The sequence below is a fragment of the Colius striatus genome, chromosome Z (genome assembly GCF_028858725.1).
Source record: "Colius striatus isolate bColStr4 chromosome Z, bColStr4.1.hap1, whole genome shotgun sequence".
NCBI lineage: Eukaryota > Metazoa > Chordata > Aves > Coliiformes > Coliidae > Colius > Colius striatus.
In genome coordinates, this window is record NC_084790.1 from 54,395,233 (window position 1) to 54,421,797 (window position 26,565).

Sequence of the window (26,565 nt, forward strand, 5' to 3'; positions counted from 1 at the left end):
AGTTGGTAGAATTTTGTCCTGATCCATAGAATTTTGTAGAAACTCATAGGATTTCTGTTGTGGAGTTGTGGAGTCTCCTTCTCTGGAGACATTTAAAATGCACCTGGACGAGATGGTCCTGCTTTGCCAGGGGGTTGGACTAAACGATCTTTTGAGGTCCCTTCCAACCCTTAAGATTCTGTGATTATGTGAAAAATAGAGATTTTCTATTTTTGGAAACTAAGGTCATGTCATCACGTAGTGGTCATTCTGGAATGGTATTAAGCCCACATTTTACATCTTGGGAGCGACGTTAAGGAGTCTTTCAAAATAACCAAAACCAGTCTGGGATCTTTATATTCATGTATCTGTTAGTATCATTTAGCTCTGCTGCTTTTCTTACTGTGCAGGTAAAATTCACTTTCTGTGGAAACACACAGGCTGAAATAAAAAGGAGGTGACTTATTCTATTGGGATATCCTTGGTCGTTACACAGTGACAACTGTGCAATTCACAGAGCATGTTCCGTGTATTTATGCTTTTTGTCATTCTTTCCAGCCAGTAAAGACAAATTGTCCTTTATTTCTGTTTCTAATACAATTTCCTTGAGTGAGGAGTCTTAATTTCTGTCTTGAGTATGTTGTTAAACCACTATTTTCATGTTGGAAGAAACCTTATAATAAAACCATTTTCTAGAATTAGAATGGATGCTGATGGAGGGAAATGCTTGACGTTTTCATGTATTCTAATGTCACAAATGGTCCAAGGAGCACTATTACAAATATGTAATCCCAAGTTATAGACAGTGATTTTACTAGTAACTGAACTAAAATAGGCTTTTACAACTGGAAATTGAAAAGCTTGACTTTTTAACATTGACACTATGCAGATATGGGAAAGAGGTGAAGATGACAGAATAATAAAAAAACCCAAACTAAAGCTTAGCTCTTTAAAACTCGGCTACTCTGTTTCCTATATTTTACCCAATAATTATATTAGCATAATGATATTTTTGATCAAAATTTGTTTTCAAATTTTTTCCGTGTTTCCTTAGTCTCATTTTTAATATCTTTATGGAATTTTAATGGTTCTAATTTTCTTTTTGCATATACAACAGCTTTGAACAGTTTCTTTTTCATGACCTGTACTCATTACTGAAAGGGAAAGGTTTGTAAGCGTACAACAAGTTATGCCCTTGCATTGCTTAAAAATATTTGTCAGTGAATGTATGTGTTTTTAGTCCTGTTTTCTTTAAGTACTTTTTATGTAGAGGAATTATTTCAGATTCTCTGGTGTTTCTAAAACATTCTCTCAAATTCAGTACTGAAGTACTGAATGCCTTCTTTGCTTCAGTCTTTACAGCCAAGGCTGACCCTTGGGAAGCCCAGTCCGGCAAGGATAACAGGATGGTCAGGACAGCAGAGGACTTGCCCTTGAGTGGAAGAGGAAGAGGTTAAAGACTTGTTGGCCAAGCTTAAGGCTCATAAGTCAATGGGACCTGATGGGATGCATCTGACAGTGCTGAGAGAGCTGGCTGATGTGATTGCTAAGCCTATCTCTGTCATTTTTGAACAATCATGGAGGACCGGTGAGGTGCCTGAGGGCTGGAGAAAGGTCAATGTCACACCAGTCTTCAAAAAAGGCAGGAAGGATGCCCCAAGAAACTACAGGCTGGTCAGCCTCACCTCCATCCCTGGAAAAGTGATGGAACAACTCATCCTGAATGTTATCACTGAACATATGAAGGATAAGATGGTTATTGGGGGGAGTCAACATGGCTTCACCAAGGGGAAATCCTGTTTAACTAACCTGAGAGCCTTCTATGAGTGCATAACCGGCTGGGGCTGTTAGTCTGGAGAAGAGGAGATTGAGGGGTGATCTTATTAACATTTATAAATATCTAAATGGTGGGTGTCAGGTGGTTGGGACATCCCTCTTTTCTTTAGTAGATAGTAACAGGACAAGGGGTAATGGGATGAAGCTGGAACACAAAAAGTTCTACTTAAATATAAGAAAGGACTATTTCAGTGTGAGGGTGACAGAGCAGTGGCACAGGCTGCCCAGAGGGGTTGTGGAGTCTCCTTCCTTGGAGGTCTTCAAGACCCGCCTGGATATGTTCCTATGTGACCTGATCTAGGTGAACCTGCTTCTGCAGGAGGGTTGGATTAGATGATCTCTAAAGGTCCCTTCCAACCCCTACCATTCCATGATTCTGTGAAATGAAAATTAGAAAAAGTTGATACTGCTGAGAAGATACAATATTTATTTGCATTGTACCTTCTAAGGTGTCTGTTAGTTATTTCTCTTTCTGATGCCTGTAGTTATGTTTTGTGTTTTCTTTTGAATTAAGCTGTTTCATCTGTGATCCACGTGCTTTCTTTTATACCTGCAAGTGAGTTAAATGGAACTTTCTGGTTTTGGCTTAAAGGAGAATAAAAGGAAAGGAAGCATTTTTATGTGTGTGTTTTAGGGGTCCTTTCTTTGCAACATCCAAATGTTGGTAATACAACTAAGCTTGAGTAACTTTTTTTATTTTTTGTTTTTTCAAACGTACTAGATTCTTGCTCTTTCCCATGGAAGGTAAAAGTAGTGTTTTACTCTAATGGACTATCAGTTGGTGTTTAAAAAATAGGTTAATTATCATAGAACAAAAACTATAAAAGTAACATTAAGATTATTTAGATTTTACATATGAGTATAAAATCAAATCAAACAGCAACAAAAGTAATTATTAAGTAGATTGTGAATTGCTGTTTTCAGCCCAGTTCCCAGATATTTTTTCATTTGAGCTATCCTAATTGTCACCAACATGTTTTCTGAACTAAAGACTCTTGTCTTTAGCTACTGGACTGCTGTCTGTTGTTGCCTCTCCTGGGAATCTGAAGAGTATAGGTAGAACAGGGAGCTACTAGTTCATTAACACAGTGGATGTTATTGCCTGTGACTGAAATTCTATTTACATATTCACACCCCAAGTTGATGGCTTAGATTTAATATTTATTACTTATTTGTAGTTATCTTGTTGCCAGTGTCCTTGATTTGCTGAATTAATCTGTGTTTAAGAAGGTCTGTTTGAACAACGCTTGACATGCATGTATCATAGTTTTTTCTCTTTGTAGTATGATTCTTGCATCGAACAGGGACTCTTCAGCTTTTGTTTGTCTTTTCATATTTTTAAAAAAGTACATCTTCCTGAACTAACTAAATGTAGTTAGCATCTGCATTTGCCTTTTTATTGGTTCTTCCCTTTTTATCTGTGTTTGCTTGTTACCAAAGTATTCTCTTCGCCTTGTAGTGGTTTACCCATTACATTCAAGAATGATTGGACTTAAACATTGGTGGCTGTTTGGTGTTGTAGCTAAAAGGAAGCCGGACACAAAATGATGACGAATATTTTTGTAAAAGCTTTTCACATTGCTGAAGCTCTTGTATGAGTTAACTATTGGGATAAAGAGTGAATAGTTTTTTCTCTCACTTAGTGATAGTTTGAGAGTTTTTTTGTTTAGTGTTCTGCACAGTATACCCAAGGATCCAGTAAGATTCATGTCACTGTAATTTGTCTAGTATCCAAGGTGGGAGCATATGTGTTTGAAAAGCTCCATTTACTAATAAATTAGTACTAGTAAATCACTGTTAGGAACTCACCACGAAGGGCCTGGAGAGGGATTTTGAAGTTCCTTATAACTGATACTACAAAGGTGATCTCCCTCTTTTCTCAGCTGGGAGAAAGAAAGCAATGTCAACACTGGCAAGAAATAAAAGTTTGAGGAATACTTGTTAGCACAGACTGCAAATGAAGACAATAATGAAAAGTAACAACTTACGTTGAATGAGTTATCATGTGATAATTTTAAATTATCTAAATAAATATCTATAACAAAGTTAAATTCTGACCCACCTTACCTTTTTGAGAGACATTGAGAGCTCAGTTTTCCAGCTTTGGTTTTTTTTGTAATATTGATAAGTATTTAAGTGTTTGCATGTACAAATGTGACTACATATTATAACAAAAAAGTAGTTATATGTACTTTTGGAAGAATAACTTTTTAAGAATACCAGTCCAATTAGAGACAGGTAAAACAATGAAAAGTCTGTAGGTATTTTGTTAGATGTGAACCCTGTGTTTTTACTTCATGAAGTTGTGTATTAATGACATACAGTACAGGATACAGTGTTATATGTAACATTTGTTTCTGCTGGGGTGTAAAAGATGGAAACATGCAGTTTAGAGTATTATGTGTATGCCGATGATTGCCTAATAAATAATGGAGAACAGGCACACTTTAGATGTACAAATGAAGAGAAACAAAATCCGTGTTTGTATGAGTGAAATCTGATTTAAACGACATATATTGAGCAGAGTAAAGCTAAAAGTGTTTTTAATACTGCCTGGAGTAGGTTCAATGTATAGTAGTGATGTCTAGTGGTGGAAGGGTCTTGCTTCTATGCAGCAATTTCAGTTGTAATAAAATAAAATTGTCCAAATGAGAATGTGAGGTAGGGGGTGTTTATTCCTTGTGCAAAGTGAGGGGCCTAAGATTCTTCAGTTGCTTTTTGAGATGTCAGGGGAGAAAAACGAAATCTGTGTTTGCAATGTAGTACATGAAAAAAGCTATATGTTGCCTTAGTCCAAATCCACCATTTTCACTCTGTGATGTGCAGCTGAATATGCATTTTCTACTTTTCCGAGCCATATTTTTTTATAGAGGAGAATCAATTCCATGCTGTTGCAACACTAAACTGAAACAGAGCCTATTATATCACATATTGAGTCAGTTAAAGTCAATAATAAAACCTAATTGATACATACATCCATGAAATGCAGTAAATATGTGAATAACAAAGTGTTCAGAAAAGCAGAATGAAATTGCAGCTGTTTGATAGTCTTCATTTTTTTTAATCTGCCAAAACCATTAGAAATATAAAGAAGTTAATCTTGGTTCTTTTGTTACTGACTTGTTGCAGATAGCATATAGATTCTTTAAGAAATAGTTTGTTGTAAGAGCAGAGTGATTCCACGATATGTAAAATTCTTCAATTTAAAGAAAGTGTGTTTCTCAAATAATTTTGTAACTCTAATTATAAAGACAAGTAACCCTTTTATTCCACAACATTGGCAACAGGAAAAAATAGAGGTGTTTAATGCTCCCATTTTTCTACTGAACTCTTGTGTCACATGAAATAGGACAATTCAAAGAAATTAAAGTTTTATAAATTGGACTGCTCTTCAGAATTTTTGTCTCATTTGGAAAATGAAAATACCTGTGTCTTTTTTGACTGGAATAATCTTATCAAATAGTGTTAATGTGCATGATTTTAAATGGTGAATCTCATATTCTTGAACTATGTATAATGTTTAAACTAGCAATATGCTTTTTTTCTTCCCTCCCTGCCTTTTTAATAATAAACTGTTACATTTTTATGTACAATATTTCAGTCTTTGATCTCTTTGGCTTCTGTATTTTTTGATATTGATCATTTGTGGATCATAGCTTTTGTAGTATATTGATCATACGTGGATCATAGCTCTTGTAGTAATTATCTCTTTAAGCTTTTAATCCCTTTCTTTATGTGAATTTTAGGTATGCTGTTCCACCAGAGCATGGAAAACGGCTTGAAAGACTAGCTCAAGGTAATATTTTCAAGTATTTCTATACGTCAGATGTTTGAAGGGCAAACCTCCACCAAAGTGAAAAAACATTGTCCTTGACTCACCAACTGCGTTCTATTAGTTAATGTTGTGTGACTTTTCCCTATGGTATGATTGCAAACAAGAAACACTTTCTAATACTCTAAGGAATTCTTGAAAAAAAAAAATAATTTTTCTCTAAGAACTTTATTTGGTACTGACATTTTTATCTTGGTGAATCATATGAAAATGAGGTTTAGTGTTTTGTTCTTCTTTAGATTTTCATTGCTAGACTCTTTCTTCTCTGTGCCTTTACTTTTTCTTGTCACGGCTTCTTTTCATTGGTAACTTTCGAATCTTCTTAGCCAAATTTGATAGAAAGGTAGAAATATTTAGGACCTCTGAACCTCCAGAAGTTTCATGAAAGTTAATGGCTGGGTAGAAGGTGAAAACCAGGTTAGTACCTTGGGGAAGGGGGAATCAGACAAACTGTACCAATGCTAAAGCTGAATTTGTAGTGACTTGCTGGCCAGTGAGCTGGCATATAAATCCACTTGAGACAGAGCATGTACTGGCTTTTGGTCTCCAGAGGTGTGAGGAAGATCATTTGAGAGGAAGCAGATGATAAGGCTGTAAGGTTGAGATCTAAGGAGTAAAAATCACTAGTTTGTAGGAAAATTCTTCTCACATAGTAATTTGTTTTATTTTCAGTAACATCTCTCTTTTTTTACTCTGATTAGGCATATTTCTCTACCTGGCAGTCCATATCCTGTATCTTGCTATTAACGATATGGTATAAGGAATGCTATTGAAAGTCGATAATGAGATACCACGTGTCAGGACCAAATTCTGAAAATTGTTGCACATTTTCTTTTCATGTCTATTTTACCTATATATAGGTACATGATTTTTTCTGAGCTATTTCTAAACTGTTGCTGAGAACAGTAAGATGGCATGTATTGCTGAGTTGTGAAAGTAAAGACCTGAGAACTTGTAGTCTTAAAACCATATCTTAGATTTCTACGTGGATATAATTACATTTACCGTTCCTAAACTTTCTTCTAGTTTTAGTTGAGAAAGTTGTTACTAATTTTTTTGCCTTCCAGATTGTTTTTGCAACTTGAAAAATACAGAACTCTTCCTATGCCTATCTTAAAGCTTTTGATTTTAACTGGTAAACAAATTGATACATGTTGTAGTCTGGGCAAGTGACACTGACTTATCATAAGATTGTTGAATAATTATTTTAAAGATTCACAGGATACATGTAAGGAATAAAAGGAATACAGAATTGGAGAAGGTTCAGAGAGGGACACTATGAGTGATGGAAAAAAAAGCCTTTTTGTTTTAATAACTGTTAGTAAGCTCAAACTTTTCAATGTGACAGGGTGTCAAATAAAGGAAAGGAGGTATGATAAAGAGCTGTGGTGACTAGCATGGAAAGGGTTACTAGAGTGATTGTTCATGGTGTTTTCCAGTACCTGAATGAGGAATTATAGCAAATTCAGAACAGACAAGAGATGGTTCCTTTCATAGTATGAACTCCTCATCATCCATGGTGGATTCTAAAATTTTGTGTGGAGTCAGAGGCAGGCTGAACAATGCTGGCAAAGAAATCTGTAAAAGGAGCGTAAGAACGTCATCAGGGTTTAGAAGTCTTAGAGCCTCAGCTTCCTGCTACTAGATTGCCTAGAGAAAGCAAAGACTTCATGCTTTATTTGAACACTTCTCTGTACATCCACTTTTGATATTCACTGGGAGCATGATCTTTATGCAGATAGACTTTTAATTTGATGTGGTATGGCTGCTCTGGCATTTAATACAGCTTTCATAGCTATGCAGTGTGTTACAACAATTTAGTTTTAAAAGTTCTGTAATGACTGTCTGTCAAAACTTTCTTTTTGAGAGTGCAGGAAGAGGATGGACAGTTTCAGCAACACTTGTTTACTCATTTCTAAAGGTTAAGTGTTATTCAAGACGTGTCATTTTTTGCTACAGGCTGAACAAGTCTTCAGGTTTTCCTTCCTCATACCCAAATTTCTCCAGATACTGGAGTAACCTATACATGTTCAGGGAGCAGGTAGCTGCTGGAGATACATGTTTTACTTTTGCTTTTGAAGTCACTTAGTGTAAACTTCTATAGTTTAAGAAAGTATTATGTTAGAAAACTGTGACCTGAAGGTGCTCAGGCCTCCTACTGCTGATAATGATGGCCTAAGACGGTAAGAAGACTAGGATATAAATCATGGCGAGAAAGTGGAGATCTCCAGACCCACTCTTTATCAGAAGCCAGCAGATTATACTAGGGGAATGATCTGTTAATATCAAAATGCCAAAGTCAGAACTGGATAATAGGGACTTAATGCAGCATAGTAGTTCTTAGGTCCAGAACTGCTAGAAGAAGGTAGGACAGAAAGAGATCTGGCCTCAATTATAATGGCACATGCGTATATACTTTTCTGCAACTGAGAACAGGAACAGTTCCTTGACCTTTACTTAGGTTGTGTTTAAAGAAGTTTCCATGTCATGTCATTCAGCCTTGGTCTTTGCACATCTGCATGGAAGTAACTTGTCTATTACAACTATTAATGAAATGATAGTCCAATTTTTAAAGATCATAGAATCATAGAACGGTTTGCCTCAGAAGAGACCTTAAGGATCATCTAGTTCCCCCTTCCCTGCCATGTTCACTGGCAGCTTTCATTAGACTGTGGTACTCAAAGCGCCATCCAGCCTGCCCTTGAACACTTCCAGGGATAGGGCATCCACAGCCTCTCTGGGCAAACTGTTCCAGTGCCTCACCACAGGGAAGAATTTCTGTGTGGTGAATGGAAAACTGCTTTCCTTGGTGAACCATGCATATAATAAAAGGAATTATTTTTATTTCAGGACAGTACTTTAATAGCAAATTAAAAAAAACAGATACTGAACAGTGAAGTTAAAATTTCAGATAGTTTTTTGTTCCATTATAATCAGTGAATAAAACTGAATTCCTGTAAAAACCTACATACAGTAAAAATCTCTCTATGAGTAACAGCAGTATAAGATGGGGAGTTAGTTTCACAGACAACCGTCTGACATTTTGTAAGCTTTTAGTATTTGGTTTTAATGTCATCTGCAAGGTTTTTCTGAGCAGACTGTTTTCATTGTATTTTTCATCCACCTAATAGCTTAGAATGGAATGTAGAAGGTGATGCTCTAGTTCTAAAGATTAATGATTATGGTCTTTATGCTCAGTTTGACTTATACATTTAATTTTTTTGTTTTGTTTTTGAAACTATAATTTCTGATTATTTCCATCCTTTGAAGGGTAAGTCCTCTGTGATCTAGTTTGCAACAGTTGCCTGCTAAAACAGGGTCTTTTTGCAATAAAGTATCTTAAGCTGAAAATGTAAAGCAAGCTGCATGACTAAAAGTCACTTAATAACAAACACTAATAAATCATAGTGTAAATGAGATCTTCTACTTAACTAGGCTTGTGCTGAAAATATTTTTAATCATGTTTTTGCATGTGTGACATCTGAAGAAAAAATTAGTAGTTTCTACAAGAAGGTTAGATCTGATGACCAAACGCCTACCAAATTAATCAAATACTCCTAAATAAAATAAGGCATTAAATGTGACAGATTGTCTAAGTCAAGGCAGCACTTGATACATAAAATTAAAGGAAGCCTGGAATATTTTCCATTATCTTGTTTGCATATCACAACCATCACACCTGCCTTTTGTGTGTGATTGCTTTCATTTTTGCTTTCCATTCAAATCTTGATTGGCTGTGGCACCTACAAATACTTTATCTGAAAGACATCAGACTTGCATCTAATAAAGACAACAGTTTAATTTTGCCGTTCAGCTGCTTTCACGTTTATGGAGGTTTTTTCAATTTTAGGTAGACATAAATATAATAAAAAATCTCAAGTGAGCTATTAACTGCAATTTTTTATACTTGTTATGTTAATCTGTAATACCATGATATTCTTAAGGATTTTTTGTTTCACATAATAGGCTAGAAAATATAGAGAATAGAAGCAGAGTGGCAAATCAGAAATAATTGTTTGAAGGATTTTCAAGATCTTTTAATAGATCATGTAATTTCAGAAAGTATTTCAGAGAGGATATGACATCTGTGATGTTCAATATGTTAAAGAAGAAACTAAAGTTTAATACATCATAAGTATGTAGGAGTGTCATAAAAAGCTTTATATGATACATAGTATTAATTCATTTAATGCAGACTTTGTTACCTGTTAGGTATGAAAACAGTTCTAAATAGTTGTTGAAATGAAACTTGATGTAGAACTTTAGTAACTTCTACGAGTCTTGAATTTAAAAACTGAAGAACTGAATTTTGTCTCAGTTGTTAGTTATATGAGTCAAGTTAGGAAATAAGCATCTAAGAGATAATAAACTTAAGGTTCTAACATAGTCATCTGGGCATAACAATACCCGCATTTCACAGCAGTTGCTTCTTTTGTGGCTTTTGTACTCTGTGTTTTGTGTAGTATACCAATTGCTGTTACTTCTTTGTGAGGTTTATTGTAATGCAAAGTCATCCTCCTAATTTCTTTTATGTGCAATACAGAAAGTTAAATCAAATTAGTTAAGATGACTGAAAATTAATTAAAATAAATTATATGAAGTTTGCGTTTATACCTACCAAAGTAAAATCTAAAAATAAAGTGACTAAAAAATTCAGTCTTCCTGTCATCTCTGCCTGTGTTCCAAGAGCACCTCTCAGTAAGTTATGATTAATATTTTGTATGCTCTACGTTAAGATTTATGTAAGAAAAAAATTACTTTGAGCTTAGTTGTGTTAATTTGGATTATTTTTTTATTAAATAAAAGTTAAATTACATGAAATATATTTGCAATTTAGACTGTTCTCTTAGGTTGTAAACGTTATATTTACATTTTCATATTTTGTATTTATAGTTTCAATTAACGTTAACTAGAAATGCAACATCTCCACTGTAAAATTTCTGTTGAAGAGTATGGAAGTGTAGAAAAAGATGTCAAGTGTAGCCTCATTCACTGACTGCTCAGAATTTAATTTGAAAGTTCTGTAATAATATGATTTCATGCACTTTTACAGTGGCTTTATTATTGGCCAAATTGTGATATCCTTGATCATACAAGGTAGTTTATAGACAATCGTCATGTTCCAGTCAATGATATTTTAGAAATAATCTTTCAGGAATACTGTCCACATATGATAGAAGCTTAACTGCTTAATTGAAAACATTATGAACACATGCTTAGTACCATAAATAAGTATTCAATTATCTTGAAAATGTTAAGCAGCCAGGCACTGGAACCTAATCCACCTCAGTTTATGTTAGTTGTGGTTGTGATGTCGTCATCTGATATGAGTTGCATATGATACATAGCCATGATACTCCCAGGGTGAAAAAAAAAATGAGCCTTCCAGATAGCAATGTTCACCATCTCTCAAGGATTTATGGAGTTGAACTTACTGTAAAATGTTCTTTATACCCAAATAATTTCATGTATGCTTTAGAGACTCCTGATGCAGCAATGTCCCATTTGTGGGATAGGATAGATTCCTCAGACACAGCTAGAAATCCACTTAATGCCCACTGCTCCCAGCTTCCCTGAAGATACAAGCCTTTAACTTGTATCTAGGGTATGGATCATAAAATCAGAAATTGTGTGGAAGTGTCATGGTCTGCTGAGGTGCAATAGCATTGACAAAGGAGATGTCTTCACCAGGCCAGTGATAAGACTATAACTCAAGTAGTTTCATTTTGTTAGTACAAATAGCATTGGTTACTTTGTGTAAGATTATTTTATTTTTGTCTGTGTTATCTGTCTATGTAGAAAGAGCCTTCTGAGAGCATGTTTTTGATTGTTAACACAGTTTGAAGCCTATGTTTTCACATATTCTCTCCTATTGTTGATTACCTAGATAAGGATTTTAAAAGCCTGAGTAGGACTTTCAGTTTGGTGGATAAATGTATTCTACCTGTAGTTTATGTATTCATACCAATCATTTGGCCATCAAGTGCTCAGTTACATACTTACCTTGTAGACTGTTCTAATTCTACTCTGTTGAGAAAGTTAGTGTTTCTTTAAGTCACTGATGAGAAATTTTTTCAACTGGACAGTCTTTTTCTCTTGTATGTAAATCAATGGGCAACCTAATTCTGTTTTACCCTGGTATTTCATTATTGCTTATCAGCACCTATGAAGTAATGCTTTTAAATTGTTATTTGATGCTCTGTGTAATCATTTCCAAGAGGTTAAGTAGGGTACAGATGGTTAAATAAAAGTATTGAGAAGAGATACGTCTGCCACATCTCAAGAGACCATCGGAGAAACTGGAGTTGCATGCAAATTCACACAAAATACCTACTTTTGTAGAACTCTTTTAGAGTTAATGGATTAGTATTAATGTACTAAATGAAGATTTCATGTGCCTTGGAAGCACGAATGTACTACAGAACATAAATCATGGTTACATTTTAGATAGATTTCAGTATTTTTTTCTTTTGAATGTGGGATTTCACTAAATATCGAGAATTAAGTGGTAATCTTATAAATTGGTAATTTTAACATGTGCATGGTATTTGCGAATGATTTTGGTGTGTTGCAGACGTATCTTGAATTGGTTGTTATTTCCTTTGCAAGGGTCCTGGCATTTTTTTTTCATGCGATGTCCTTCATTCAGTGTGCTATTATCTGCTAACTAATTCTCCCACATGGATTTTCTTTCCTGAAAGAAAGCTTGTGTGACCTTACCTTTAGCCTGGGCAGAACAAAAGACCTTCTAATAAACTGAGTCTTGTAATGAGGAAATACTACCTTCCTGTATCTCCTTGTTCATCGAATGGGAGTGCTTTTTAGAAATTAAGGTGAATGAGACTGGAAAATTGGTATGAGTGTAAGTGTAGACTTTGACACAGTTAAAAGATATTTTATAATAGTACAGAATCTAGCCTGCACTTTGCACTATGAGGGCACTATAGCCACAGCAAATTATCTCCTCTAAGTGTCTCTTAATGGATTTTGAGCAGGTGGTGTTCTGCTGTTTGGTCTTGTTGGAAACTTAGAATTCAGTGACAAGCTTGGCTTCTGTCATTATTTCTAATCTCTTGAAGCTGTAATGGTACAGCTAAAGTTTTGGTCACTACCCCTTGTTTCTTTTTATCATCAAGTTATTGAGCTAATGAAGCATATTGCAGAAGCAGAATTTGATATAGAAATCAAGGTTTTTCCTACTTTTTGTTATTTCCTCAGTCTCAAGTACCACTTTCAATCACTTTTCATGGTATGTTCCTATATATATCTATGTGCTGCTCAGGACTGAGATTTCTTGAAGCTTATAAGCCGTAGATTCCAAGTTATGATTGTTGTCATGTTACAGGCATTAACTGTGGGAAAATAGTTGAAATTTATTTTCTGGAGCACACTAATTTTGTTTTTTTTAATTATTTTAGTCAATGAAACCAAATGTGTATAGTAAAACTATCTGCTGAGTACTACTTTTTGAAACATTGTTTGCCGTTCCAAAAGAGAGTAGACAATTCTGTGCCTGTTTAGTGAGGCGAGAAAAGAAAGAATGAAAAATTTGAACAAAATTTGATCTCAGGGCATCTTATCAGAGTTAATAGTACTTACATCAGCATGAGTGTGCTTAGATCATCACACCTTTCCTGCTTAAGGGCTGCTTAACCTTATACCTGATAAATTAGAAAAAGATTGTTTTGTCCCAGAACTGGAAAGTGTGCTAGGAAAGACTGTACAAAGAATGTAATTATAATGACGGCACCTTAAAATTCTGTAACTGGAACGTGGTTAATGGACATAAATATAAAGGGAAGAAATTACATCTGACATTACAGAGAAGGCTACATACTATGGCAACTTGTTGAGACTCCCTGCTTTTTGTCTCAAGTCAGTAAAAAGTATTTAGGTAAAATAATATTTAATAAAAAATAATATTTAGTAAAAATATTAGGCTGGGGATTGATCTGCTGGAGAGCAGCTCTGTGGAGAGAGACCTGGGAGTCCTGGTTGACAATAAACTAACTATGAGCCAGCAATGTGCCATTTTGGCCAAGAAGGCCAATGGCATCCTGGGATGCATCAAGAAGAGTGTGGCCAACAGGTCGAGGGAGGTTCTGCTCCCCCTCTCCTCTGCCCTAGTGAGGCCTCATCTGGAGTTCTGTGTCCAGTTCTGGACTCCCCATCTCAAGAGGGACAGGGAAGTGCTGGAGACAGTCCAGCGCAGGGCCACCAAGATGATCAGGTGACTGAAGCATCTTCCTTATGAGGAAAGGCTGTAGGAACTGGTGCTGTTTAGTCTGGAGGAGAGTAGACTGAGGGGAAATCTCATTAATATTTATAAGTATATAAATGGTGGATGTCAGAAGGTTGGGACATCACTTTTTTATGTGGTATCTAGCAACAGGATAAGGAGTAATGGGATGAAGTGGGCTGCTGAGGGAAAGTGTGGAGTCTCCTTCCTTGGAGGTCTTCAAGACCCACCTGGATGTGTTCCTGTGTGACTTGATCTAGGTGGACTTGCTTCTGCAAGGAGGTTGGATGATCCTGAAAGATCCCTTTCAACCAAATTGGTTGAAAGTGATTACTTTTTTAAATTTTCATTTTATAATTGAATAGTGAGCATCTTGCTCCAAGAATGAAACTGCTTCTGTGACTGACAAACTCACGTTTATGTGAGAGAGATTCAGTAACTTGTGCACAGTAAAGAAATGAAAGAAAGCCTTTTTACTAATTGTGTCCTGTGGCTAATTTTATGTCCACTAAGCCATGTTTTTATGTAATTTGTCTTGGTCTTTTTTGATTTTTTTCCCCTGTAATTTTCTTGGATGACACCTTCTTACTACTTTGTTGTGGTTTTGCCCAGCCAGCAACGAAGCACCACGACAGTCTCTTGCTTGGTGCCCCCCATCCAGCCCCACCCTTGTTAGGATGGCAGAGGCCCCAGCAAAATGGGAGGAAGAAAGATAACCAAAGTTGTTGTCGATTGAGACAAGGGCAGGGAGGGCTCGCTGACAATTATGCTTCTGGGCAAAACAGACTCCGGTACTCAGAGAGGAAAATGGGAAAGTTTATTCTACTACCTACAAGAAACAGAACGAACAAAAGCAAAAAGGGAGTAGGATGATGAGAAAATTACAACCAGCACTTTAAGATCTCCCTCCCCCATCCCTCCTTTCTTCCCAGACCCAGCTCACTGCTCCCCATATCTCTACCTCCTTCCCCCTCAACGGCTCAGGGGGGCAGGGAATGGGGGATGTGGTCAGTCTCTCACAGATGGGCTCTGCTGCTTCTCTCTTCGCAGAGGAGAATGACTCCTCACATTCTTTCCCTGCTCCAATATAGGGTCCCTGCCCCAGGACACAGTCCTTAAAGAACTTCTCTGCTGTGGGTTCTTCCCAGCAGCTGCAGCTTCTGCTGATACAGGGTCCCTCATGTGAGACTCAGTCCTTAATGAACATCTCTGGTGTGGATTCTTTTCCACACTTACAGTTTCTGCAGATACAGGATACTTCTCTCAGGCCATGGGCATAATTTTAATGAGCTGCTTTGGCATGGGTTCTTCCCCACAGTTACAGCTTCTGTGAGTATTGAGTCCGTCCCACGACCTCCTCCGGCCACAGTCACTACGCCTGGCACAGGGTTTTGAATGAAGAGAATCACTGCCTCTGGTGTGGGGTCTTTAATGAAGTGAGTGACTGCCCCTGGCACAGGGTCCTTAGCATAATGAGTCTCTGCCCCTGATGCGGGGTCTTCAGCAAAATGCAAACAAATTTCAGCTTCACCAGTCCTCCCTGTAGAATGCAGGGCAGTCTCTGCACCAGCACACCTCCTCCTCTCTTTCCTCACTGACCTTGGAGTCTTCATGGTTATTTCTCTCTCTCTCTCTTCCAACTCCTTGCACCACCACTGGCCGGAAGAGAAGAAGGTACAAAAGAAGGAAAAAGCAGGAAGAAGCATCCTCTCTGGCTTCTTCTTAAAAAGTGATCGTGGAGGCATCTAATTGGCTCAGCCCCAGAAGTGGGTCTGGCTCAGAGCTGGGGACATTTTCGAGCAACTTCTTACAGGAACCGTCTTTACATCCCCATCCCCCCAACAGAAACGGCTGTCAGTGTCAAACCATGACATACTTTCATATAGTTACAAGGCTTTGTCAGCAAAACAGTTACAATTCAGTTTGGAGAATTATTAAATGGTGTTCTTGATTAATATGTTTGTTGTGGAGAAACATTTACATCTTGGAAAATGCTAGGTAATCTATAAATGTGGATGTCTCTCAAAAGATCTCCTGTATTCTTCAGGCATAAAATAGAATTTTTTCTGAATCGGTATTTAGACCATTATTAAGGAGACCTTTACATCAAGAAGAACTGGTGTTACATTTTCTTCAGTATCAAGTTGCTTTGCAGGAAATTTGGTAAAAGTTTTTTAAAAAATGCTGTTTGCTTCACTTTAATTTCTGTCTGATGTTTCTCAGGTAAGTCTCCTGTGTAACAGAATAGGATTGCATATGCTTTCCTTGTAAACAGAAAGAGTAATTTTTAAATGGCTTTATATTTGGATTTTTTTACCATATTAATTTTACCTACATTTCAAAAGAAAATGAAAATAATTTCGGAGAATACTTTTTTACCCAATGTCATTATTATAGACTTTTTCTTTTTATGATAGGCTAATTCATACTGCGCTGGTTTAAAAACTTAATATTTTCTTCTTTTCCTCCTGTATGCTTTAAGAGAAGTCTGTGATGAAACTACATACCTAGTAGTGAGAACAAGACAAGGAATATTTTTCCTGTAGAAGTGCTAGAGACAGGGAATTCCTTTATGTCTCAATTCTGTTTTCTGATTGTTTTTCTTAAACAATTATTAATAGTAGCCTGGCAGTCTTTGTGAAATGTCTAAATAACATACAGTAAACAATGTTAAAAAGTCTAGGTAAGATTAGAAAGTATACTCTAGAGAAGTGAAATAGTTGAATGAAGTCAATCGTCACAGAAAGGGATTTATTTCAAATGTTATGTCCTTGATATTGCATAATTACATACTATCCAGGACTGGTAAATGTATAGAGTGCAATTACTCATAGTACACCTCCTGGTGATTGTTGCTAATGGTCTGTTGAAAACACCAAAAAGATATAAAGATAAATAATAATTATGATTTTTATAATAGTAAAGATAATAAGAACTTTCTTATCTTTGCTGGTCAGTGAGTAAATTGTTCCCTTTTGTCAGCCTGCTTCTGCTGATGTTAATGCTGTAACCATGAGACTTCTGTGATGTTGCATTATAACACAGTCAAATATATTCCTCTGGGCTCCACCAAGAGACACTTTCATCTCAGAGCACTTAAGTGGAAGGATTGAGAGCAAGCATTCAGAGAAAGCAGGTGGTAATTAGGTGATTCTTGCTATATTCTTTCCATATTTCTATCTGAGATTTTGCAGAGTTTCTTGCTTTCAATGATTACTATGCCTTTCTTTCCCTTTGTTTTAGCATTTGTAGGAATTGTGTTTTCAGTTTTGGAGAGCATTATCTTTCTAGAATGACTCTGATAGGAGGTCAGGAAGGACAGAACTAGCAATGTTCTGGAAACTTGCACCTTCCATTTTCCTTGAACATAATGGTTTCTTACTCTAGTATAGTTATGTTTAATAGAAAAGAGCCACGTGTTCTTTTAGAGAAGGGAAGACTGGGTAGGTCTTTTGAACTGTAGCTGGGGTACTGTTTGCATCCTGATTAGAGAGTCAGATACCAGAGTTTAGTAACACTGAGACCTCATCTTTATTTTTTCACTTTTCCCCTTGTTCATTTATCTCTATGTTCTCATCATCTGGGTTATGTAATTATTTAATGAACTAAGCAGAATTTGTACAGTGATACATAAATAATAATAGAAGTTTAAACATGGAAGCCAATCTTTCTTTGTATAAATGAAGGCAAGACATAATGAAACAACTTCCCTCCCCTGTTTTCACTTATACCCTGTGAAAGTACTAACTGTATAGATCATCTGGAAGTGCTAGGTAAACCTAGTCCATGTGCAGTCCTTCTAAGTTTATATGTTACAGTTGATTTTCATATGTGCAGGGGTCTCAGAATCAAGGTTAATGTATTAAAAAGATAATCCAACATTAAAATATTTCTGTAAAGGCTAAGACAAGTATGTCTAAATTCACAGGTCCAAGTTTATTTTAAATTATTTAATATCTTCACAAACAAAACATGACTCCTCTGCAACCCAACCTCCTGAAAATGAATTGTAAAACTTATGAGATGCATTAAATTTTTACACAAATCTCTCAGAACCTAGAAATGACATGATAAAAAATTCTAAACCAAATTTAAACAATATTTTGTATTGTAAAATACTACAAAAATTTTCTGCTTGTTTTAATGGAAAGATACCAATTTTGCTTGTCTTGCCTTATTAGGGTTCTTTCCAAGCAGCTCCCAAGGATGTGATGCTTTTCTTCGCCATAAGATGACTCTGATCTCTCCATCAGTATTGAAAAAATACGGAATTCCTTTTGACAAGGTACACTAGTATTTATTTTTAACTTGTGCGTGCAGTCATTCAATTAAATGTTCTGCTTCAGTGATGGTGGAATGGACATTTGGTAAAGAACATTATATAAATGGAAAGTGGAAAAAATAACCGGCTTTCTTTGTGGATTACTTTAATACATAGGTGCTTTGAAAAACATCTCAAGTATTTAGTTTCTTCTCCTTTCCTACAAGGTTTGCTACCTGTTTTCCACTTTGAACTTGCCATATAGTTGCTAGCTAATAAAAATGTTTCTGGTGCATTGCTTTTTCTTCAAATATTCTGTATCTTGAACACTTTACAAATTCTAAAATTCTAAATTGAAGATACCTGTAAAAGAACAAAGCTTGGTTCAGAGGTTTCCAGCTTGAACATTGTTATGTTATAATGAGTTTTTAAAAGCATGTTAATCATTAAGGGATTGTGATTTTTTAATTTCCTATTGCAAATACTATTTTAAAGCATTCAGAAGAATACTTTAAAATATGTACTAGTTTTCTTCCTTTATTTCTACTGCAGTATAGTATTGTAAACTGTCCTTGCCACACTTTATGTTTATTTTTATGGTTTCTGTTTTAGTGTTTATTTACTGATGTTGACCTGTGTATACAAACTTAGTTCATCATGTTTGTGGGCCTAGAATACAGGATAATGCCCTGCTTTTAACCTGTTGTAGCTGATATTTTTGTAACAGTATGAAACATAGTTCTTAGAAAAAACATTTAAGTGAGTGTTTTCATGTAAATATTGTCACGGTTTAACCCCAGCTGTCAGCTAAGCACCACTGAGGCACTCATTCATGTCTCCTCAGTGGGGTAGAGGACAGAGTAGGAAGAGTAGAAGTGAGAAAACTTGTGTGTTGACATAAAGATGGTTTAACAGGTAAAGCAAAAGCTGCACATGCAAACAAAGCAAAATAAGAAGTTTATTCACTTAGCTCCCATTGACAGGCCATCTCCAGGACAGCTGGCCTCAATAACATGAAGTGGTTATTTGGGAAGACAGATGCTCCAAAGGTCTCCTCTTCCTCCTCCTTTCTTCAGCTTTTGTTGCTGAGATTGGTATCACATGGTTGGATATCCCTTGAATTGGTTGGGATCTACTCTCCCAGCTGTCTTCCCTCCCAAATTCTTACGCAAACCCAGCCTACTCACTGGCAGGGTGATGTGAGAATCAGAAAAAGCTTTGACTGTGCAGGCACTGCTTAGCAATAACTAAAACATCTCTGTGTTATCAAAACTGTTTGTGGTACAAGTGGGCTGAAGGTACTGATTTGTTGTATGCTTTTTGGAATATCACTTAACTTCTCACATATGTATAAAAATGAAGAACTATAGGTGTTCAGAGTGATAATACTTGTTGTGGAAAACAAGCTTTTTTGAATAAATCAGTCATCTAAGAAGTAGTTTGTTTTCTGAACGATGTATTACCGTATGGAAATATAGTTGCTGAGTTCAGTTTTTGTAATATATAGGTAAATACTGATTCCCTTCATAGCCTTGTGCTTTATCATGAAATGTCAGATGAAACCTTCCAAACTGGAAGGTTTTTTTAGCTAGATTTATAGTTTTGAATTTACAGAACATTACTCTGAACAGTGTATTTTCAGTGGTTGGTGTTTAATGTAGCACGTTGCAGAATGCCAGCATATTTGCTTTCAGTACCATGCATTTGAGGTGGGTAAAGGAGCTGCTATTATTTCAGTGTCTTGATTATTCCTATATTCTAATTAAAAAAAGTGCTAGAAATAGTTAAATATTGAAGCCTGGTTCTGTCACCTAGTTTTGGGAGGAAGCAAACTGTACCCAAGTGTAATTGTAATTAATGGGATTCAGTGAGAGAGTGAATAGAGAGAACCAGGCTGTTCTCTCATGGCTCAAAGTGATAGAAGTGGAAATGTGTTGAATGCTGATAATTCAGCCTATGCCTACCAGGTGGCAGCTGAACTGCTGCTTGTTGCAATAGAACACCTGCTAAACTGTCAGCAGTGGGAGAGTGTATTGAGATAAATTTTGGAATTGTTACCACTGAGAATAATCTTTCTTAAACATTCCCAGAGCGATTGTTGGAGTGCAACAGTAACAGTTACAATAAATGCACCTGTACATGCATTTGGATATATATACTAAATATGAACCTACAAAAAATTACTAACCCTGCGGATGCAAAATGTAAGCTCCAATTTTGTTCTTCAGCTTTGTTAGCTAAGTATATTAATATTTTCTATTGCTTCATCTCATAGTACAATAAAAAATGCACACCTTGAAATGCTGTCACTGTATGTATTCTTGCATTGGGAAAAACAAAAAGTGTACAAAGAATTTGTAAAACTATAGAATGTGAAGAAACTGCACATTTCAAAAGTGGAAATTGAATGTAAGATAACCATTCCAGCAAAAACCTGAGCTTTAAGACATGATATTTTAATAAGAAAAATATTTGGAATTGTGAGTTTTAATTTTGGTATCTGTTTAAAATTTAACTCTCCCTTTCTCAAATTTCAAATTACAAGTGTATTTCCCTAAAAAGAGTTGTATTTACCTTTCCAGTTTTTGTTACTGTATTGTTAAGGTAAAGCATCGTCACACAATGAAGACAGCGTATTTAATCTCTAAAAAGTCTCCTTACTTTCCTGTAATCAGCAAATATATCTTGTTGAACAGTCACTAGTCATTGCTCGAATTGCTTCATTTAAATGTCAAGTGGATGACGCAACACTTTTTTCTGTAGTGTCCAGTGATAGGGACTAGGGGTAACGGGCAAAAGCTGTAACACAAAAAGTATCACTTAAACATAAGGAAAAACTATTGTACTGTGAGGGTGAGGGAGCCCTGGCACAGGCTGCCCAGGAGTCTCCTTCTCTGGAGGTTTGCAAACCCACCTGGGCACATTCCTGTGTGAACTGAAATAGGAGGACCTGCTTTAGCAGACCAGACAGTCTTTAGAGGTCCTTTCCAATGCCTACCATTCTGCGTTTCCATGATTCTATGATAAATGAATTTGTTTTATTTTCAGTGGCCCTGGCCTGTAATGTAATGCATATCAAAGAGGGAAATCTCTTTTAATTCCTTACTTCTGAATGTTCTAGTTTCTTGATAACACCTTAGTATAGTGCCATTTCTAGTCTCTTGATGAGCCTGTCCATCATAGTCTTCAGTGGTTTGACTTTTAAGACATTAAAGCTGTCTCTAAGTGCAGACAATATTAGTGACTGACAAGAAATTCTGTCTCTTCTTTTCTTCATGTCCAGAGAGCAGCAGACCATCCAAATATAGGAAGATGAGGTTTCTGTCTTGGAAGGGAATATACTGACCAGTGACTTGTTTTCCTTATGTACTTTTTTTTTGGGCAAATTTACTCTAAATGCCTTTTGTATTTGGTATCTCTTTTATAACAATTAGGAGTTGATTTCTTTTTGGCTATACAAAATATAATTACTGTGGCAGTGATTTTTTTTTCTTCTTTATTTTTCCCCTATAGTTTCTCACTGAGTAAGTGGCTTCAACACACTTTTATGTGGTTGCTTTTCACTGTATTATAAAGAAGTGAGCATTGGAACTACTTTGATCATTCTCTAAAGCAATGCAAAAGCTTAACTATAGATAATGTTTTCCTCTTTCACAACTTCTTTCCAGGCCTCTTGTCCTTTAGATATTCTGGAATTCTTGTTATTAGTAGTGCCAACAACCTAAATTGTGTTTAAAGAAGGGAAAGGAGAGGGGCAAATTAAACATTATTTTAATGTAATAACTAATATTTTACGGCCTTTACACTGAGATATTTTACATGGCATTTCTAATACAAGAATATGATGTTAGCTGTTGTCATGGAAAGGGAGTGATGCACTTCACTTGTAAGAGAGAAATAGCCATATACTTTATGGATATAAACCACTGAGTTAGCAAAGTTTGATAACAGATGTGACTGGTTTGACAAGATTTGGTGGCAAGGTTCACTTGAGCATTTACTGCATAGAGGACTAGGTCAGACAGAACTGTCAGGGAAACCCTTCCACTGTGTCATAATGTTGAGAGAGGACCCTGTTGTATTCCAAACTCCTTCTCAGAGGGTGGGTCTAGGTGCAGCTGGATCCAGTCTTAGTCCCAGACTTGGTAAAGAGTTTATATCTAAAGGACTATTTGTGCACATTCAATTCTTAAATAGCATTCAACTGAGATTACAGAATTTCAGCGTGATTATTATTGCCAAGTCACCAAGTATCTGATGTACTAAGGAAGCTATTAGCCTTGGGGAATAACCTTGAGAGGGGTCCCACCTCAAGGAGAGGTTGTGGTGTGCAGCCCACTGTGGTGCCGAGAGTTCAACAGGTCCTGGGCTGTCCACTACTTGATGATGTAAGATCAAGTAAGATGCTTGATTTAGAGTCATGTATGCATATTAATGGGATGCTTGGGTCACTGTACAAGCAGCTCTTGGCTAGTGTAGCCATCTGTCTCCCAAAAGTCCAATTTAAGCTGAATGTGACTAGATGTGGCTGTCATGACCACTACTGATGGTTATTTCTGAAAAGGGAGTGGTGGGAGTGATGGCACAGCACCGCTGTTGTACAGTTGAAGAACTGATGCAGGGCAATTGTCATGAATTCTTCCTCTTTTTGTATCCAAAATTATTTAAAGATACTAGTTGAGGGGATCCAAATGTATCTAATATCTTTATGATTGACCATCTTTAGTAAATAACTTTAAAGGGAAATCAGACTGTTAATCACAGGTCTTTCAATCATAGTTTTTGAAATGGGCAAGTATGGGAAAGAGTAGCGAGAGTAAGATTTCTATCTGGTGTTTCAAAGAAAATTTCTGGTGCCATTCTAGAAAAACATCTTCAGGGTGGTGGACAGCAGAATTTTTAAACAATTAAGTTGTATAAGTGTGTAAGGAAGATATCTGTGTTATTTTGTTTCCTCTCAGTCAGGGAGATTGATACATACCTTACTCAGCCTTTTCTAGTTCCCTGTGCTTCCAGGCTTTGTTACCAGTGGATTTCTGCTCCAAGATAAGTTTTTTTGACAGTACTTTCTACATTTGTAAAATAATACATGTAGCTGTACTTTTTCAATGGTAAACAACATTGTCACAAGTGTGTTATTTCTGCTTGCATTACATCACAACTGGATGCCAGGTGAAAAATATTCTTACTTTCTGAGTAGTTGCAAAAGCAAGTACAGTTTTCATTGCTCAGGAGCAAAACTCTTTTTGTGGTTCATTTTGCAGTTGTTTTTTTTTTTGTTTTGTTTTGTACTTTAGGTTACCCAAGAGGCAGGAGAATTCATGATCACTTTTCCATATGGATACCATGCAGGGTTTAACCATGGTTTTAACTGTGCTGAGTCAACAAATTTTGCCACCATCCGATGGATTGATTATGGAAAGGCAGCGAAGTTGGTAAGTCATATTGAAAAAAAATGACGTGTAAAGGAATATTTCCTGTGTTTTTTACTTTGTGATAATATATGGAAGGTGATGGGAAAGGCAGAACCTTCAGATCAGGTAGTACTTTATGCTGACATTGAAATTGTATTATTGTTTGTTCTTTTTATAATGGGTGTTACACTTCCAGCAAATGTGTATTCCTCTATGTAGTAGTGATTTTATTTGCAGCTTAATGTATATATTGTTCTTCAAAACCAGTTCCATTTATGAATATTTTTAAGTTCAAGCTATGTATGCTGAGATTATTACATGTGAAGGCAGCTGATTTATCTTAAACCTCCTCTAAGCTGTACTGTTTGTCAAAGCACTTAGTTTAAACTAGGAATTTTGATATCTGGAATGAAACATAAATAGTTAAACTTTTAACAAAGTGTAAAGAAAGAAGTTAGAATTTTCTCATCTTTAATGACAGCAGATATCTTGTACAACATAATTAAGGAACTGTGAACTCAGTAGATATTTTCAGGTTTTAAAATAAGGTGTGTTTTACTGAATGTATTTTGGAGTGAAATTTTGGTATGTAGCATACATTTTCTTTCTTTTTTCATGTACTTCATGTGAGTAAATACACAAAATCAATACAATGTGCAATTTGTTCAGAATTTTATTATTGTTTCTCAGTATCCTGTAATTTTTCTCAGAGAAAGAGAAATTCTTAGATAAGCTTTGGTTTTATATGCTTCCCAAAAAGTTTGTCAGAGCCATTTTCTGCATTGTCTTGTTGGTAGGGAAAAACCCTTTTCAATATTTACTGAATATATTAGCTATTAAGATGACATAGAATAAATCAGATGTTCAGGTTTTAGAAATAGTGATGAGTGAACTCATTAAATAATTGGGATTGGAAGACTGTCAAAAGAAAGCTATCAAATAGTAGAAATTTATGACTCAAGGCAGTATTGATTATTATTGTTAATGAGATTGATTATGCTTCAAAGAGAAAAAGTGTATAATATTTTTCCCACATGCTGTTTATGCATATACTAACAGTAGTAAAAGTATTGAAATAATCAGTATACATCTAGCATGATCAGACTAGTCTTTACTTTTAAAGGGAAAGGTGCATTTCTAATAGTATTTGTAAAGTAAATTTTAAAGAAACAATTATATATTTGATATTTTGCAATTTTATTGAAGAAACAAATATGTGAATGGACACATGAGTGTGACAGGTAAAACTGGGATTTTGAAAGGTATTAATATGCTGCTGATCTGAAATTGATTCAGCAGAACTTCAAGAATGGCAGACTTTATCTTGGGATGTAGCAAAGCTGAGGTAGTAATATCTGCGGTTACATCCCTTTCAGTGTGTAAGCTTCATATTTCTTATATTTTAAGAACATAGTCTACTTTTTGGTGTGCAGCTGCCCCAATACAAACTGTCAAGTGTTAATGCCTTCAGCATGCCTCTCTGTTGTTGTATTATACTGTAAACTTAATGTCATGTTTAAATCAGTGGTGGTAGAAGATAACTTTTTAAAGCTAATTAAATTTTTATTTCTTTACAACACTCCAAAAGTGCTTCTGAAATTCTGAATTTTTACCTAGGATGTCTTGCCATATAGACTCTAAATACTGTTTTATTTAGTTAAAATTCTCTACCATATGGATAAAACTTTTGCTTTAGGACACTGAATTCTGTTCTGTGTGGTTATTGCATATAGTAGCAATATTGAGCATATATAGTATAAGAAATCAAAGCAGTTCTGTGGTGTCTGCAGTTGAATTTAAATATCAAAGTGGCAACTGATACAATATTGACTAGTCTTCCTGTACAGAAATATGTTAGATACCATTTATTAAATATGAACTCTGGTTTCTTTGGCAAATGTTCAGAATGCGTGATAGTACTTACTTGTTTTTTATTACTTATTACCAGAAGAATGAGAATTAAAGTTTACATTTTTCTGTTTTTAGGTGACAAATAACATGCTAGGAAATCGAAATAGTGGGATTTTTTACGTTTTTAATGAAAATGTGTAAGAAGAGAAGAATTAATGGAAAGGTGATGAATTAATTCTTCATGATAGTTACTTATCTTTATACTGTTACCTGTTTAAAAACAAATACAGTAAACTAGTCAAACTCAGAAAGTATTGTAACTGGTTATTCTTGAATTATGGTTATATGACTGTTTGAAAGTGTACCCATGGTATGGAACTACTGCAAATTAGGTTCTGTGTTTCTTGATTATGGTGTTTCTCTAGAAAAACATGAGGATAGCTGTGATTAGTGTATCACAAGCTCAGGAAACATGTAAGAAGTCTATGTGCCTAAAGAATACTGATATTTTAGTAAGTTTCATTTGCAGCTCTAGTAATTCTATTTAAAAGGGAAAAATCCATCACATGACCTTACATTTGATAATGTATTTGACTTTCCTTTCTTCATGTGGCATAATGCAAGAAATTTAATTGAAAAAAAAATTTATATTTCCTAGTTTCCCTGTATTATACTGCAGAAATGGCCTTCATCAGTAATGTACAGCTATGTCTAGGTCAGTTCATTGCTGTGTTCCTCTTAGAAGAGTATTGTATACAAGTGACTTATCTTTTGTCTTCTTACAGGAACTTTTCTTTTTACAGAGGAATTTCTAATTGGTTACAGCTGGGTTTCTGTTTTAGAAAAAGACAAAATCCTGAAGTACAGTCAATTCTTCACTAATTTCATGAAAAAAAAATCAGGCATAGATTGTCATTAAAGTTGTAGTAAATATTTAGGCTATGTGACAATACTGCATTGCTGCATGAATGGTGTTAAAGATTCTGGGAAACTGCAGAAGTTAGTTGAATCAGAGATCATTTAGACCCTCAGTATTATAAACTTTGGTTAAGCAAAGTGAATGCAAATTTGAAAAATCACTTTGTGTCTTTAGAAAGACTAACCTTGTGATCGTGGTTTTAGTATGTGTACCCTGCCTACCTGTAGCTGAAAG

General features: G+C 35.6%; 1 protein-coding gene across 10 annotated transcripts in view; it reads left to right on the top strand.

Annotated features, from left to right (window-relative positions):
- The window catches only part of KDM4C (lysine demethylase 4C), a 282,638-nt gene that overhangs the window by 38,956 nt on the left and 217,117 nt on the right, over positions 1–26,565 (top strand). For 8 of the 10 annotated variants that reach the window (XM_062017621.1, XM_062017619.1, XM_062017624.1 and 5 more), the window contains 3 exons: positions 5,562–5,611; positions 18,068–18,171; positions 23,445–23,582. In XM_062017621.1, the coding sequence (XP_061873605.1) occupies positions 5,562–5,611; positions 18,068–18,171; positions 23,445–23,582 (292 nt within the window). Of the gene's footprint in view, positions 1–5,561; positions 5,612–18,067; positions 18,172–23,444; positions 23,583–25,547; positions 25,636–26,197; positions 26,217–26,565 lie in introns of those variants that run through there. The other 2 variants (XM_062017628.1, XM_062017627.1) reach the window with 2 other exon arrangements.